A 15,532-nucleotide genomic window follows, 5' to 3' on the forward strand; every position below is an offset into this window, starting at 1 on the left:
ACTAAGGATGTGTGAAGTGTCCCAACACAAAGGGTATCCTGAATATAAACTAACATTTACAGGATAAACTTAAAAAAAAATAGTCTGGTAGTACTTTAAAGACTACTAAACATGTGGATAGTATCATGAGCTTTCATGGGCACAGTCCACTTCTCCAGATGACGAGAGTGTTGGATGTCCAGGACCAAAAAGTCGGATGTCCTGAACATCCAACACTCTCGTCATCTGAAGAAGTGGAGTGTGCCCACGAAAGCTCGTGATACCACCTACATGCTTTGTTAGTCTTTAAAGTGCTACCAGACTATTTGTTGTTTTAAGTTTATCCTGTACAGACTGACTCGGCTGCCCCCTGAAACTTCTTAACATTTATAGGTACAAGATTGGCATATAGGAACATCACTGGTAGATACTATTAAGTATGTACCACAATTAAGAGTTACGTCATGTTTTACATCTAGACACCAAAATGTTTGATCTGTAAGACTGGAAGAACAAAGGTTCCATTGGAATCAGTATTTTTGAAACATAATATTGTATTTTGTTTAAGTTAATTAAAAAACACTAGGGATGTTAACAGGTACCCAATTATCTGGTAAGCATCACCCAGGTACAGGTAATGGTGAAACTGTACCTGGGAACCTGTACCCTGCTGAGCCCCCGCACAGGGCTACCAGCTCCAAGTCCATGTGGGCTGGGAGCTGGCTGGAAGTAGCCAGACTGGAGCAGACCCCGCCCACCCTCGTTTAATCAATTAACTGGTTAAACTTAACATTTAAATGATTAACTAAATAAGATTTTACAGCCCTAAACACACACACACACACACACACACACACACACACAGAGAATAGGTGTTCCTCCTTTCATTAAGGTCTTGATATTTACATAGTTTCTCACAGTTGTAAAATGCCAGCAGAAATACCTAAGATTTTAAAGGAAAACTACTTTTTGAAAAAAAGAGTGATCCTGTCCTATGCTCCCAGCATGACAAAAACAAGGGGGCATATCCTTCATTCACATTCCTTTCAATGAAACAAGTTTCATATCACCAACTTACAAACATCTCCCAACTGCAATCATTGGAACACATGGGTACTCAATCTTCAAAGGGATTTAATCCCAAAAGGAAACACATTCTGCCTCTCTGAACCTATAACTTACCTTGTCAATACAGGACTATGTAGCACTGTAAAGATTAACAAGATGGCTTATTAGGTGATGAGCTTTCGTGGGCCAGACCCACTTCCTCAGATCAAATAGTGGAAGAAAATTGTCACAACCATATATACCAAAGGATACAATTTTAAAAAATGAACACATATGAAAAGGACAAATGATGTACATGTCCTTTTCATATGTGTTCATTTTTTTTTAATGGTCTCCTTTGGTATATATGGTTGTGACAATTTTCTTTCACTATTTGATCTGAGGAAGTGGGTCTGGCCTACGAAAGCTCATCACCTAATAAACCATCTTGTTACTCTTTACAGTGCTACATAGTCCTGTATTTTGTTTCAGCTACACCAGACTAACATGGCTACATTTCTATCACTATTTTACCTTGTCAATGTGTGGGTGCCAGTACTCATCATGCGTTGTCTTGGCCTCTGTGCTGTTTATTCTTGAGAAGAAGGTTGGCTTGGTCAGATACATGGAAGAAGAGCTAATACCAAATGCCTGGGATATTGTTTGCTGAATTCTCTGCCTTACATCACTGCAAAAAAGAACATGACACAGCACCTTAGAACAGGGTACGGCACAGGTCCAGTTTAAACCACAACATTACTGTTCTGCTGCTTCTTTCACAATCTGCTCATATAGTTTATTGATTGTCCATTGTCATTGCTTTTCCCAGCCTAAATTTCTTCAGGCTTGTATTTTTTTCTCCCCTTTGTCTTAACAAAACTGGATCAACGTTATAAGACTCACTATCTCCAGCTTTCTTTTTGTTTTATTCTCAGAAGCTAGAGAGCAATATTTTTTATTTTTTTCTATATAGAAAGTCTGGCATTTTATTAACAGGCTTCTCAGAGGGCATAAAAAATTAAAAGCTAGTTATTACCATGTGACTGCTCTTTCCTTCTCATAGACCTTCTCCCAACTCATTTTCTTTCTATAGTCTCTCTGCCAATGAGCCATGCTCCCAAGCCAACCCAATAAAACCAAAAAGTTAATCAAGTTGCAAGAGAAAGACAGAAACAAGGCCCTAGACTTTAATTTCCTTGAGGCAAGATCTATGGTCCCAATCATTTTGCAAAATATTGTGTACACTTATAGGTTTAATACATAATACAAAATTAAAACAAAATATTTGACAGATATCCCTTTAATTTGTAGCAACCAACCCAGTAAGAAATCCATATCTTCAAAAATCTGTACCTCGACAGACACATTTCTGAGGCAGTCATAACAAAGGAACTAATTATTCAGATGGGAAAAAAGTTTAATCTCAATATTATTTTGTTTTCTTTCAGTTTTAAGAAACTGATTATTCTCTTTCTTCCTGATTTTCAAGTGCAGATTCCAAAAAAAGCACATTGAAAGGGGAGAGGTAGATACGTTGGAGGGTAGGGATAGTGTCCAAATGACCTAGATAAATTGGAAGACTGGGCCAAAAGAAATCTTATGAGGTTCAACAAGGACAAGTACAGTGTCATGCATGTGGGATTGAAGAATGGCAAGCACTGCTATAAACTGGAGACTGACTGGCTAAGCAGAAGTTCTGCAGAAAAGGACCTGGGGATTACAGAGAACGAGAAGCTGGATTTGAGTCAACAGTGTGCCCTTGTAGACAAGAAAGCTAATGACATATTAAGGTGCATTATGAGGAACATTGCCAAAGATCTAGGGAACTGATTATTCACCTTTATTCAGCACTGGTGAGGTCCTGTGTCCAATTTTGGGTCCTCCCTTACAAAAAGGATGTGGATGCATTGGAGAGTCGCTAGCAGAGGCCAATAAAAATGATTAGGAGGCTGGAGCACATGACTTACAAAGGGAGGGAGAGGGATTTGGGCTTATTTAGTCTGCAGAAGCGAAGAGTGAGGGGGGATTTGAGAGCAGCCTTCAACTTCCTGAAGGGGGTTTCCAAAGAGGACGGAGAGAGGCTGTTCTCAGTAGCAGCAGATGGCAGAATGAGAAGCAATGGGCTCAAGTTGCAGTGGGGGAGGTCCAGGTTGGATTTTAGAAAATACTATTTCACTAGGAGGGCAGTGAAGCACTGGAATGGGTTACCTAGGGAAGTGCTGAAATCCCCATTCCTAGAGGTTTTTAAGTCCCAGCTTGACAAAGCTCTGGCTAGGATGATTTAGTTGGGATTCATCCAGCTTTTAGCAGGAAGCTGGACTCGACCTCCTGTGGTCTCCTCTAACTCTAGGATTGAGGGTACTCATTGCTTCATAGAACTCATCATTAGAATGATTCACAACAACAGGGATAACACTAAGGAATGAAAAGAAAAAACAATCTATCCCTGGGGTTTCATGCTGGTGCAGGTGGGCCTGACCCAGCTGACAGCTACAATATAGCTATACTGAAGTACCTCATCGCTTTAGTTTGCTTTTGTCCTTCTTTACACTGGTTTAAATCATATTTATCATCAGAATGATTAATAATAACGCCCATTTCACAGAGATCACATTTCATCTGTAGATCTCAAAGACTTTTACAGTTTAAGGTATTTATCCTCACAACTGTCCTGAGAGTCAAGGAAGCATTATTGTCCTTTACCATTACTGTAAAGACAGGCAACTGAGACACAGGGAGACGAAGTAACTTGTCCAAGATCACACAGTCCATGGCAGAACAGGGGGTCGAATCCACATATCCTACATCCTTGGCCAGTGCCCTAACCACCCTTCATCTCATAATGCCCCCGAGCATCTTCTTTGAAATGTCCAATTTTTTAAGACATAACATTTATGCTCTCAGAGAACCTTAAAAGCAACACTGATTTCCCTCTTATTCTGATGCCTTTTCCTTAAAAGTGCATTCTGTAGTCCTTATAAGCGGTCTTAAAGCTTCACTCCCAAATGCATGATTTGTAAAATGGGAAGGGAGAAATGAAGTTCTTCTCAGATCTAGGGTTACCAGATGGTTTAAAAAAAAATACCGGACACACTTGATCTCAGATGTGGGGGGAGGGGAGACCAGCCAGGAGGGGAGCAGAGCTAGTCGGGAGCAGGTCAGGGAGAGCAGGGCTGGCCCGGGAAGATCGGGGGGAGAGGAAGAGAACTGGCTGGCGGGAAGCAAGGCTGGCCAGGGGGGGAGCGGAAGGGAGGGGAACCGGCTGGTGGGAAGTGGGGCTGGCCCAGGCACACGCAGATCCCAGGGTGCTGCCCGTCCCGTGCATGGTCCCAGCGGAGCACATGGGCGAGTCTGGCCCCGGGGATTCCATCCGGCCCCGGCCCCGGCCCCGCCCCCTCCTCTCTACTGCATAGTTGTGTACTGCCAGACTGAGACATGTTCACGCAGAGTGAGCGCGTCTACCAGCCAGGCAGTACACAACTATGTACTGATACTCATGATAATAATAAAAACGTAATTAGAAAAACATTTATATGTCTGGTATTTTCTCAATTTGTTTCCTGGACAAAAAGCTTCAATACTGGACACCTGGCAACCCCACTCAGATCTTCCTCATGAACAAAAATTATAAGGAAAAGTAACCGGTTCAGATCTGCCAAGAACTCCTCACATCATCCTCTACCAAAAGGGATGGGTTTGGGTCCCAGAGGACTGCCCCAAAAGCAGATTTGACCAATCAGGGAGTGTTCTGGGCCAGGGTGATCATATGGGATAGCAGCTGTGTATAAAGAGGAGACTGGCAGCTTTAGGAAGGGAAGTAGCAGCATGAAAGTAGAGATTCAGAAACACAGAGAAGCTGAGGGATCTTGAGTACCATCCCTGAGAGGAGATTATGCAGGAGCAATTCAAATGAAGCTGAAAGGAAGTGAAATGAATTTCACTTGCTTCAATTGCCTCAGACCTTTCTTTGGCATCTAGTGCTACCTCTGGATTAAAAACTTGTGTGATACACTAATACTTTTATCCTGAAACTGTACAATACCCACTGCAAAAAGGGGAGAGAGACAGTCAGGAGGAGGCAGGGCTTGGTGGCTCTGTTTGCCCTGCATACCTGACATGCTTAATCTGAGTGGCACAAAGGCCATAATAGAGGAGGCTGAGAACTCACTAGAAATACACCCTGGAAGCTACTAATAATTTTAGCACCTCCATAGCAGCCTGAGGATTTTAATATCTTGCTATGTATTCTGTAAGCTATGTGTTTAAAGAGTTCAGGGCTTGGATTCAGTTTGAACAAATGACCGATACTTTAGATGCTTATCTGATGTACCTAAAATACTTAGATCTACCACCATGGGCAGAGGAGTACTTGTGAGAACAGATTTTTTGGTAAGTTGGATTTGGTCCTGCCTAGAGCAGGGGGCTGGACTTGATGACCTTCTGAGGTCTCTTCCAATACTATGATTCTATGATTCTAAGATAATCAGTGTTTCTTGTCCTCTGACATCTTGCATTTTGGGTAATCATGTGAACCTGAGCATCTGATACCCACTTGTCGGAGCTGTAAGAGTACAGAAGACAGAAAGAGGGCAATGGAGAATCCAGCCCTCAGCACATGTAAAACCTCACTAAGGGCTTGTCTTCACTTACCCTGAGATAGATGCTCTGGAGATTGATCTCCTGGAGTTCGATTTAGTGTGTCTTGTAAGGACCAGCTAAATCAACTGTTGATGGTGCTCCCATCGACCCCAGTACTCCACCAGGTCACAAAGGCTACGTCTACACTGGCCCCTTTTCCGTAAGGGGCATGTAAATTTCACCTATCGTCGTAGGGAAATCCGCGGGGGATTTAAATATCCCCCGCGGCATTTAAATAAAAACTTTGAAGTAAGAATAAGACCCTCCGGAAAAGGGCGCTTTTTCCGGAGGATCGGGGCCAGTCTAGACGCTCTTTTCCGGCTTTTTTAAAAGCCGGAAAAAAGCGGCGGCCATTTTTGTTTAAATGCCGCGGGGGATATTTAAATCCCCCGCGGATTTCCCTACGACGATAGGTGAAATTTACATGCCCCTTACGGAAAAGGGGCCAGTGTAGACGTAGCCAAAGAGTAAAGGGAGTCAATGGGTGAGTTTCTTCCGTCAGCTTCCCACAGTGAGGATACCTTAACCCAAATTTCTGTGGTATGTCAACTCCAGTTACGCTATTCTCGTAGCTGAGGTTGCATATCTTAGGTCAACTTTCCCCAGTAACACAGACCTGGCCTTAGAACTCACAAGGTAGAGCCTTCAAAAAATAATGGAAACACTAGAAAAACAATAGGCAGTCAAACTGTTTTAAACTGCTGGTTTGGTTTCAGTTTGGGAGAGAATTTTAAGGGAGAAAGGGAATTTTTCATTTTATCCAGACCTGCTGGGTCATATTCAGTTTCAGCCCTTTCCTCTTCTACACAGTGTACCCAATTCACCTTTTCTCTGCATGCTGGCTAGTCTTTCCCACCGGCGCAAAATGGTGTAAAATGCTACCAGTCTGAGTGAAAGGATTCAAAGAAGGATTGATGTGTGTATACATCACAAGCATATTTAGCATTATGCTACTAACTATTTAAACATAAATAAGACGTTTGAACAACTATAAACTCTCATGCATCGGGACATAAGCCAGTATTTTCCCCATTGAGCAGCAAATGGATGATACTTTGGTTAACTCTGCTGAATTTTTAAACAGGACTTTTAAATCTGGAACACTGTGGCTCTGCCTTTAAATATAGTAAGAGCCGCTGCAGCTCTGCTTTTTAAATGCAGTAAGAGCCTCCTCACAGAGGCACAGCGGGGCAGAGAAAGGGGAAGGGGGAACAGCAGCGTGCAGCTGCTTCTAGCTTCACTTCACCTTTTTGGGACATTTCAGTGTTTTATGGGGACAGCGGGACAGGAGATTTAAAAGCGGAACTGTCCCAGAAAATCCAGGACGTATGGTCCACGTAAGCATGAGGGCACAAAAATTATAATTCATTCGGAAGCAGCTGGTGTTTTGACACAGCCAGACTGGAAACCAACCTTCTGGCTCAGATGCCTGTTCTTGTTTTATTGCTGTAATCAGTAATACTCAGACGGGCATTCAGTTAGTGCTCTCCAGAGTATATTTTAAACAGGCCTGTATAGGTAAGTGAAAGTAATAAAGATAAATGCTCCTCAGCATACAACAATCCATTAAAGACATAAGCCGCTAAAGTCACGGTTAAAGAGGAACAAAAACATTTAATAGGGATGTCAATGAGTAGATGATTAGATCAGTGGTTCCCAACCTTTTTTATCCGCAGACTGACAAACCCAGTCACAAACTTTTGGCAAAACGGTAACATTTTATTTGCATATTTGCATGTTTATTTTGCAAATAATGAATATGCAAATAAAATGTTACTAGTCCACCAAAAGCCCAGCCCCCAGAGCCCCGAGTGCCAGCCCTAACCCCTAGAGCCCCCCACTCCCCCCATCCCCCACCACCAGCCACTGACCCGAGTCCCCTGCACCCAATCCCCACAGTGCCAGCCCCCATCCCAAATGCCTCAGTGCCAACCCTCATGCCCTTTAGAGCCCCCCAGCACCAGCCTCCTGTTCCCAGAGTCCCCTGTAACCAATCCTGATAGAAGTTCCCCCAGTGCCAGCCCCCAATATCAGCCCCATCCCCAGAGCCTCCCAGTGCCAGCCCTGCCCCCATTTCCTCCCCACTACTAACTTAGCCTCCAGGGACCCCAGCCACTAGCCCCCCCCCCATGCCTGCCCTGCCCTCCTCACCTTGCCCTGTGCTGCTGCCCATGTAGTGGCAACTAAGGGCTGAGGCTGGGGTACACCGCCCAGCACCTCCCCTCCCACCACAGTGTTGAGAGAGGCGTGTCCTGCCCTGCCTCTCAACCAATCAATGGTGGGCAGGGGCGGGGTCCCCTGCCAGCTGCAAAAGAGTGGTTTGCTACGCAGGGTCTCCTCCCACCCATGGAAGAGCACTTCACTGAGTGGTGGGAGGGCTGAGCAGAACGGCTCCACACAGCCCTCCCATCACACAGGGAAGCGCTCTTCTGCAGCTTGGAGGAGACCCTGCCCCTGCCCAGCACTGATTGGCTGAGAGGCGGAGCAGGACATGCCTCTCCCAACAGTTGTTGCAGGAGGCGGCACTGGTTGGTGTACCCCAACCGCAGCCCCAAGAGCTGCCGTGGCCTGGCAGCTAGAGGTCCACAGCCCAATGGTTGGGAACCACGGGACTAGACAATTAACCAATAAGTCTGGGTGCCTCTGATAGGCAACAGCACAGGGGAGAGGGGGGCAGATGGGAGCTGATATGCACGTGTGTGCCGGCTCCTAGAGAGGCGGATGGGGACGGGAGGGAGAGGCAGGCAGGAGGCAGTGCTTGGAGGGAACCAGCTTAAAAGTTATTTCCAGCCTATTCACAACCCAAACTTGCAAGCTCCAACAACACCCTTCCCCAGGGAGCATGGAGCTGCCTTGTCCTTTAGGCACCTTCCTCTGCTGAGCCACTTCTCTGACCAAGTTCACTGAAGCCTCTGTGCCCTGGTGCATGATGCATCCTGAGGGCTTAATCCCCTCCTGCCTGCAGTGGCCTGGTTATGTCAGTGGCCAGCAGCATCCTGGAGGTGTTCGCTGCCTTCTGACATGGTGCATACAAACTGCTTCCAGCCACAGCGGGGAGAGAGGGGAAGGGAGAGGAAAGATGACCTTTGAAAAGAGGGCCAGGCCATTACTTTCCTTCCACCTCCTCCCCCCTTACAGCTGAAAGCAGTTCCCAGCCCTTCCCTCTAACACAGTGGCGAAGGCTGCTACTGGCCACATTCTGGTGTGATTTATGGCAGAAATCAGGGGAGGGGGTTATGTTGTGACCCTGCGCGCCCTCCCTAAAGTGTTGCCTCAAGAAATTGTGGCTCTAGGTGCCAGGAGAGTGGGTCGGGCCCAGCCACGCCTGGAGAGCACTGAGGAAGGGTCTGGTTGGTCGGTCAATCTTACCCCCCCCTTGAGAGAAGTGTATGAGAGTGAGTGCATGTATGTGTGTGTGTCACTTCTCCCTGAAGGGGTGGGGTATAGGAGTGTATGTTTCACCCCCTCCCTGGGTGAACCCTACAGCCTTAAAAATAAGAAGGTAAATATAAAGAATCCAACTATTTAGTATTTCTTTTTAACAGGTGCTCAGTCAATGATGTGAATTTGAACATTTGAACTGCACAGTTCTGATTGCCATTGAACTCATTAGAATACAAGTAATTTTACCAGGTGTCCTATATTCAGCATAGAGAAATATGGTCACACTAGTGCTTAGTCTTGTCATGAGGGCAGGGGCCTGGATTTGATGGCTTCTTAAGGTCCCTTCCAATTCTATAATTGTATGAAAAACATTTATAAACGTTTGTCTTGGATAAAATACAATGTTTTATTCTATCCAAAATAAAACATTGTTTCCATTTCAAATATGTTTAGGTTACTACTTCTAAAAAAACAAAACAATGACATTTTTAAACAAATCAAATTCAAATATTGAAAGTATTTAGTTTAAAAAGTGCCAAAAAACTTGGATATTCAATTTTTTATGTTTTTTTTTATTTGATATAAGAATTTGATGAACCCACTACAAATTCACAAAGTATGGTCAACCCAAATCTACACTTTTCAGCAAAAAAGTTGCACCTAAAAATAAAAAAATGCATTCAGCTCTATTTTAGCCATTTGAAGGAGCTCAGATTCTTCCATAATGGCAACAGAAATCTACCAAGAATCACAAGACAAAGTTAAATTAATTTTGAATTCAAAAATTTCAAACAAAGTCTTCTCTGCAATTCATGTCCAGATCTCCATCTACACAAAATTCCATGAAAATCAGAATTAATTACTATGTTAACACTGTAGTAATAAGGCTTGTTCCTAAATGCTGGCTACAAATGTCTGCAGACAGGGCAGTCTGCAGACTGCTGTAATGCTATATCTTGTGGTGGTGGTATTTAGTCTTTTATACAGATTAATGCACTGACATGACATGCACAACATGTTTTAATAACATTTATTAAAACATGTTGTGCATGTCATGTCAGTGCATTAATCTGTATAAAAGACTAAATACCACCACCACAAGATATAGCATTACAGCAGTCTTTCATATTCTGTCCCTGTTAAAAAAAAAAAAAAATAAAAAAAAATACTGCTCTTCTGGTTGTTTGGCTACAACACTCCAAAGCCTTTTCCCCTTTAATTACAGGTTGAATCTCGCTGCTCCGGCCCCCTCAGGACCTGACTGGTCCTGAACAAGGGGATGTGTTAGACCAGGGAAGGTCCCTCCCCTCATAGCCTGTGCTGCCATTGGGTCAGGGAGCCAGCCTGCCCCAGGCTCCCAAGGTTCTCTAGATGACACTGGCCCTGCTACTGCCAAGGCCAAAGTGCCACAGCCAGAGCTGTGCAACCGGGGCAGACTACCACAGCCACCTGGCTCCATAGCCAGGGCGAGTGCTTCCTGGCTGCTACTGAGGCTGGAGCTCCCCAGCCACTGGAACCAGAACAGGGCAGGGGCTCCCAGGCTAGAGCTCCTCGGCCGCTGGGCCAGGGAGCTCTGCTAGGGCCAGAACTCCTCGCCATGCCACCCATCCTCCCCTTCTCCCACACACACATACAGGGCTCCTGGCTGAGTTGCCAATGCCCCCTACGGTGCTCCTACCCTGCCGCCAGACCTCTCTCTTCCTGGGCTCTGTAGTCCAGGAACATCTGTGGTCCATGCTGTACCAGGGAGTCCCAGTTAAAGGAGGTACAACCTGTATCTGAATGTCTCAACCTATCCTCTCATCACCTTTGTTTGAAGCTCAGCCAAACACCACAAGACAACAGGGCTCCCTTCAATGTTTATTACAATATCTATCCTAAAATACTTATGACACAGGACCTAGGGCTATGTGATAGGGCGCCCCGGCCCCGCACTTCCAAGACTCGGGCTCCGGCACAGCAGGGAGGAAGGCGGGGGGAAGTGCATGCAAAGCGTGCTTGGCAGCTGCGCACCAGCAGGGGAGGGGAGATGCAAAAGGGGCAGCCGGCTCCTGGGGGAGCAAGAGGCAGGGCGCAGGTGCAGAGGAACAGCGGGCGGCTCGGCCGCTCACGAAGGGGGCGCCCCGGCGTGACGTAACACCAGGGCGCCAGGATTTAAAGGAAGATAGTGGGAGAGGAGAGGGGAGGAGGACACAACCCCAGGGGGAACTGGGGAGACAGCCAGGGTGAGTGCTGGCCGAGGGGGGAGGAAACCGCACCAGGGGAGAGGAAGCAGCCCAGGGCAGGGCAAGGAGCCTGCGGGCTGGCGTGTTTAGACGGAAAGCCCCGTCAGCAGGAAAAGACCCGGACAGGTCTATGTCCTTAGGGCCCTGGGCTGGGGTCTGTGAGTGAGGGCGGGCCCAGACCCCCCCTCTCCCCACCGCCAGGTGAAGGCTGTGTTGACAGAATCCCCGGAGAGGGATTCCTTGGGTATATTAAGCCAGACCAGGCCAAAAAGCTGATAAAAATGTAAAATTACGGTCAAGGTGGCTAATAAAATATAGGGGGAGGCATGAAACTTTTACAAGCTAAAATACTTCAGATCTCCATCAACAGGATTTAGTGCTGCGAATCCACAGGCTGGAAACAAGCAGAGAACCTTCCTTTCTGGCTGCATTAGCAAATCAACTAGAAAAGCCTATCTGGGACAGTGTTGGCCTCGGAGAGGTAGGAAATCCTGTGGAATGGAGGATATTCTGTTAGCACAGCATTTCAAAATGGTAACTCAGCAAAAAATGAAGTATTTTTAGTTCATTCTCTAATGCCTTTACCGGTATAACTGGAAATCCTCTTCTGTAAAGACTTCTTGAATTTTATTCCCAAAGTATCTAGAAAAACAAGAGATGATCTAAGATGACAAATTATGAACCTGATTGTTTGACATTACCAATTTGCATTTTCACACCTGCATCTATGCTTCAACTTTTCCACAAATAACCAATAAACTAAACTTGATATAAAAGCCCCACAAATCTTCCCATTGTTTAAAAGCAATGATTAAAGAGATACACAGCTTCCAAAGTGTTTTCTAAGATGTTGCTAGAAGAAAAAATGACCCAAACTCAATTACTATTGATAGCATTTATCCTATGCAAAGAAAATATTCCTTAAAATAAGAGTGTGGATTTCCTCCTTTAAAAAGATTGGTGCACACCCCCTTTGTTTCTTATTGATATAGCTGTGGGACTTAGAACTGCATAAAAGTAATTTGTTATCCAGTACTACAAAGGTAAATCCTGTAACAGAAATTACTAATAGCTTCCTAAGAGCCCAGTTCAATAAGAATATCAGATTTGGTTCTACAGAAGCTTTTACTGAGTCCAAGAAACTACTGGCAGCCTATCAAATCCCTAACGCATAGATCCATAACACACTTTGAGACAGTAGAAGACACAAGCTGTAGGAGGCTAAAGGAGAGGCATTAACTCATTTTTGTCCCACTTTACCTGTACAGATTAACAAAATGCTTTCCCACTGAAAGAGCTCCAGAGTACAAGTCCAAGATTGAAGCCTGAGAAAGGAGACAGAAGTAAAAGGGGAAAAAAGACAAACTGATAAGCATGAAAAAGCTTAAAATGATCTGCCTTGCAAACTGCCCTAACTGAATGCTGTTTCCCTCACCCTTCCAAACAAAATTATTTGCTCTCCAACAGTCAGATACACAATGTTACAAACTATTCTCTGGTAGGTGTTTCTAAGGTTTCCATCAGTTTGGAATCTAAATGAAAGAGAAGGCATTGGACTTGATTCCAAAGATTGGAGTACAAACCTATTCTTGCCTCAGACTTCCCGGACAATCTTGGCAAGCAAGTCTCTCTCTGACTCAAACCTTCATCTGACAAATGGAGATCTCACCTTATTCACTGATGATGAGGGTATGAATTCATCAATGTTTGTGGGGCTCTCAGGTATCAGTGACAAAGGCCATAAAGTACCTATCCTCTCTATACCTTTATTTCAGTTAAACCTTCTCTTTTCCCTCCCTCTGAAACAGCAGCAAGCTAGACAAAAAAAACCGAACTGAAAATAAGATCTGAGGAAGTGAGTTGTAGCTCATGAAAGCTTATGCTCTAAGACCCCAATAAATTTGTTAGTCTTTAAAGTACCACCGGACTCCTTGTTGTTTTTGCTGAAACAGAACACGGCTACCTCTCTGAAACCTGAAAATACGATGTAAAATTTTAACAGTGAGGATAATTAACCATTGGAAAAACTTATCAAGATTTATTTTTGAATCAGAATACATTTACATCAGCTGCATCACCTGAACCAAACTATAAAACTGACTCTACTAATGTAATTTTCAGTGTGAACAGAGGTCCAACTGACAACAGATAGTTAAATGAGCTGAAATCCTTTGATGTGTAACATTCTTAACTATTCTCACCATGGAACCCTACCCTTCTCAAAGTGATGGTCTTTGCTATCTGCTTCACGGAACTAGTGACAACTCAAGTTGTTTGGAGAGGTCACAAGAAATGATGGTCATAGGATCTGCCCATACACAAAGCAAACTCCATCTTTAGAGCAGGATGTATTCTAGTGCTCTGATGGCCCTGCTTCATTAGGCAAGACTCCACACTTATATCGTTCCATATTATTTGAAGTACAAAGAGCTCAGATAACCTGGCTATCTAGTGGCAGCACTGCATATGGATATGCAAAATTGTCAGAGTTCCAAAGCTAAGCTAACAGCTGCAGGTTAAGCCCCAGTCTCATAGTAAGGTTTGCCATCACTTTCTTACCATCCCTCTAACACCATGTTTGGCAGCATATCACTAGTGGCCACATGCAGTCTGTTAGCTAGAGAGTGTTGCTGCATCCAGGAGGCTTTGAATGCTTTGGGTTAAAATAGGGGAATTCAAAAGGATTCTGCTTCAGCTCCCGCAATGCGGAAATATCTTTCTTCTCCCATCCACCTGCGTTTCCCCCAGTCTCTTAAAAGGCATAAATTATCAAGCTATTAAAATGGATACGTCATGGAGTGCTCAGACGCCTCCAGTCTACTGTAGGCCCCTCCCCCACAAAAAAAGCTTTTAGAGGACTAATGCAGACATGTTATCCTACATCAAATCACCTAAGGAGAGCTCTTGCAACAAGCTTTATCCAAACTTTAGTGTAGTCTTAAATAAGATCTCATCTTCTAAGTTACAGCCGTAAGTGTGAAGTAGTTACTGAAGTTCTGTAATGGTTGTAAGCATATTTATAGACAAAATCCAGAAGTTTTGTAATCAGGAATGGCAGGACACATAGCTAAATAAGCAGGTTTAATTTTAAAAAAAACACATTTTGTTTTTCAATTTCATATTTACTTTAAACAGTCATTCAAAACATGAATTTTCCACTTGCTTCCTGAGGTAGCATGGGCTTGTTGCACTACAGGACTTCCAAAATGATCAGTTTCCCAAATGAAAAGGCAGTGGATAGGCTCCCAAAACGTAAAAGCTATCCCTAGCTGGTCAGATGATGGCTGGGACATGAAGCTTAGAAAGGCAGATGGAGGAGGAGGAAAGAAGAGTAAGAAAGGTAATGAATAGTCCGCAGCACAGTTTGAGAGAGGGAAAAGAGACTGCATGCCAGAGATATAGAAGGGCTCAATGATACAACGGAGGGCTTCTATTTGATCAACTGCTGTCCTGAAAAGAAGTTGAATCACACCTATTTTCACATGAAGCTGTCCAAGAACATTAGGCACTCACTGGCTTTTCAATACAGGGCATCCGTGCTACATGTCCAAGATATGTTCAAAAAAAACATGGACGTATAGGGAAAGGACGTAAAGTGGGGAATTTTTTTCCCACGGCTGACTCCTGTTGTGAAATTATTTTTCCCTCCCCCCCCCCTCCCCGCGATGAAAGAGCACGGAAAGGGAGGGTGTATAGCGGGGACACCCGGTTCCATTTTCTACACTTGGGAACTTAGCTTGGAGAAAGTCTATGGAATCACTACACCAACTCAGTTTTCTGATTCAGATAGTTCAAACACTCCCAGCAGGAAAGCCTTGAAAAGCTTGTATAGAGATGGCAGAATGATTGCAAACACTTTCCACCCATCTTTTAAGAGGGATTATAACACAAGTAGTTCCCTGGTGCCATTTCAAGTAATTTCCACTAGAAAGATTCTGGACTTCTCCAAAAAGAATGAAGTATAAATGCAGACATCTTTACAGCCACAAGACTTGTTGGCAATTTCACTGTCTATCATCTTCATATTGCGGGAGACAGCATCCAGCTAGGATTTGCAGGTGCTTTGCAATGCTGATAACAAAAGGAACTCATTCCTCACTTTAGAGCAGTGACAAAAAGCCATGTCTGACCCTTGGTTTGTTCACTATCTGTTAAACAGGCCAACAAGTAAATATTTGTCCTCCACCCCAGCGAATCAACCTTCCCGCTACCTCCACACCCCTTTTTCCCCCTCTCTGACAAATGGTTATTTTAAAGTG

The 15,532-nt window shown here is 44.4% G+C and overlaps 1 protein-coding gene across 5 annotated transcripts in view; it reads right to left on the reverse strand.

Annotated features, from left to right (window-relative positions):
- The window catches only part of OGFOD3 (2-oxoglutarate and iron dependent oxygenase domain containing 3), an 83,143-nt gene that overhangs the window by 39,486 nt on the left and 28,125 nt on the right, over window positions 1-15,532 (reverse strand). For 3 of the 5 annotated variants that reach the window (XM_006132382.5, XM_075903545.2, XM_075903543.2), the window contains exons 5-7: window positions 12,534-12,598; window positions 11,859-11,915; window positions 1,561-1,714 (exon numbers count right to left, since the gene is read on the reverse strand). In XM_006132382.5, coding sequence (XP_006132444.2) covers window positions 1,561-1,714; window positions 11,859-11,915; window positions 12,534-12,598 — 276 coding nt within the window. The remainder of the gene's footprint in view (window positions 1-1,560; window positions 1,715-11,858; window positions 11,916-12,533; window positions 12,599-15,532) is intronic. The other 2 variants (XM_075903544.2, XM_075903546.2) reach the window with 2 other exon arrangements.

This window comes from Pelodiscus sinensis, chromosome 20 (genome assembly GCF_052426305.1).
Source record: "Pelodiscus sinensis isolate ZL-2025 chromosome 20, ASM5242630v1, whole genome shotgun sequence".
NCBI lineage: Eukaryota > Metazoa > Chordata > Testudines > Trionychidae > Pelodiscus > Pelodiscus sinensis.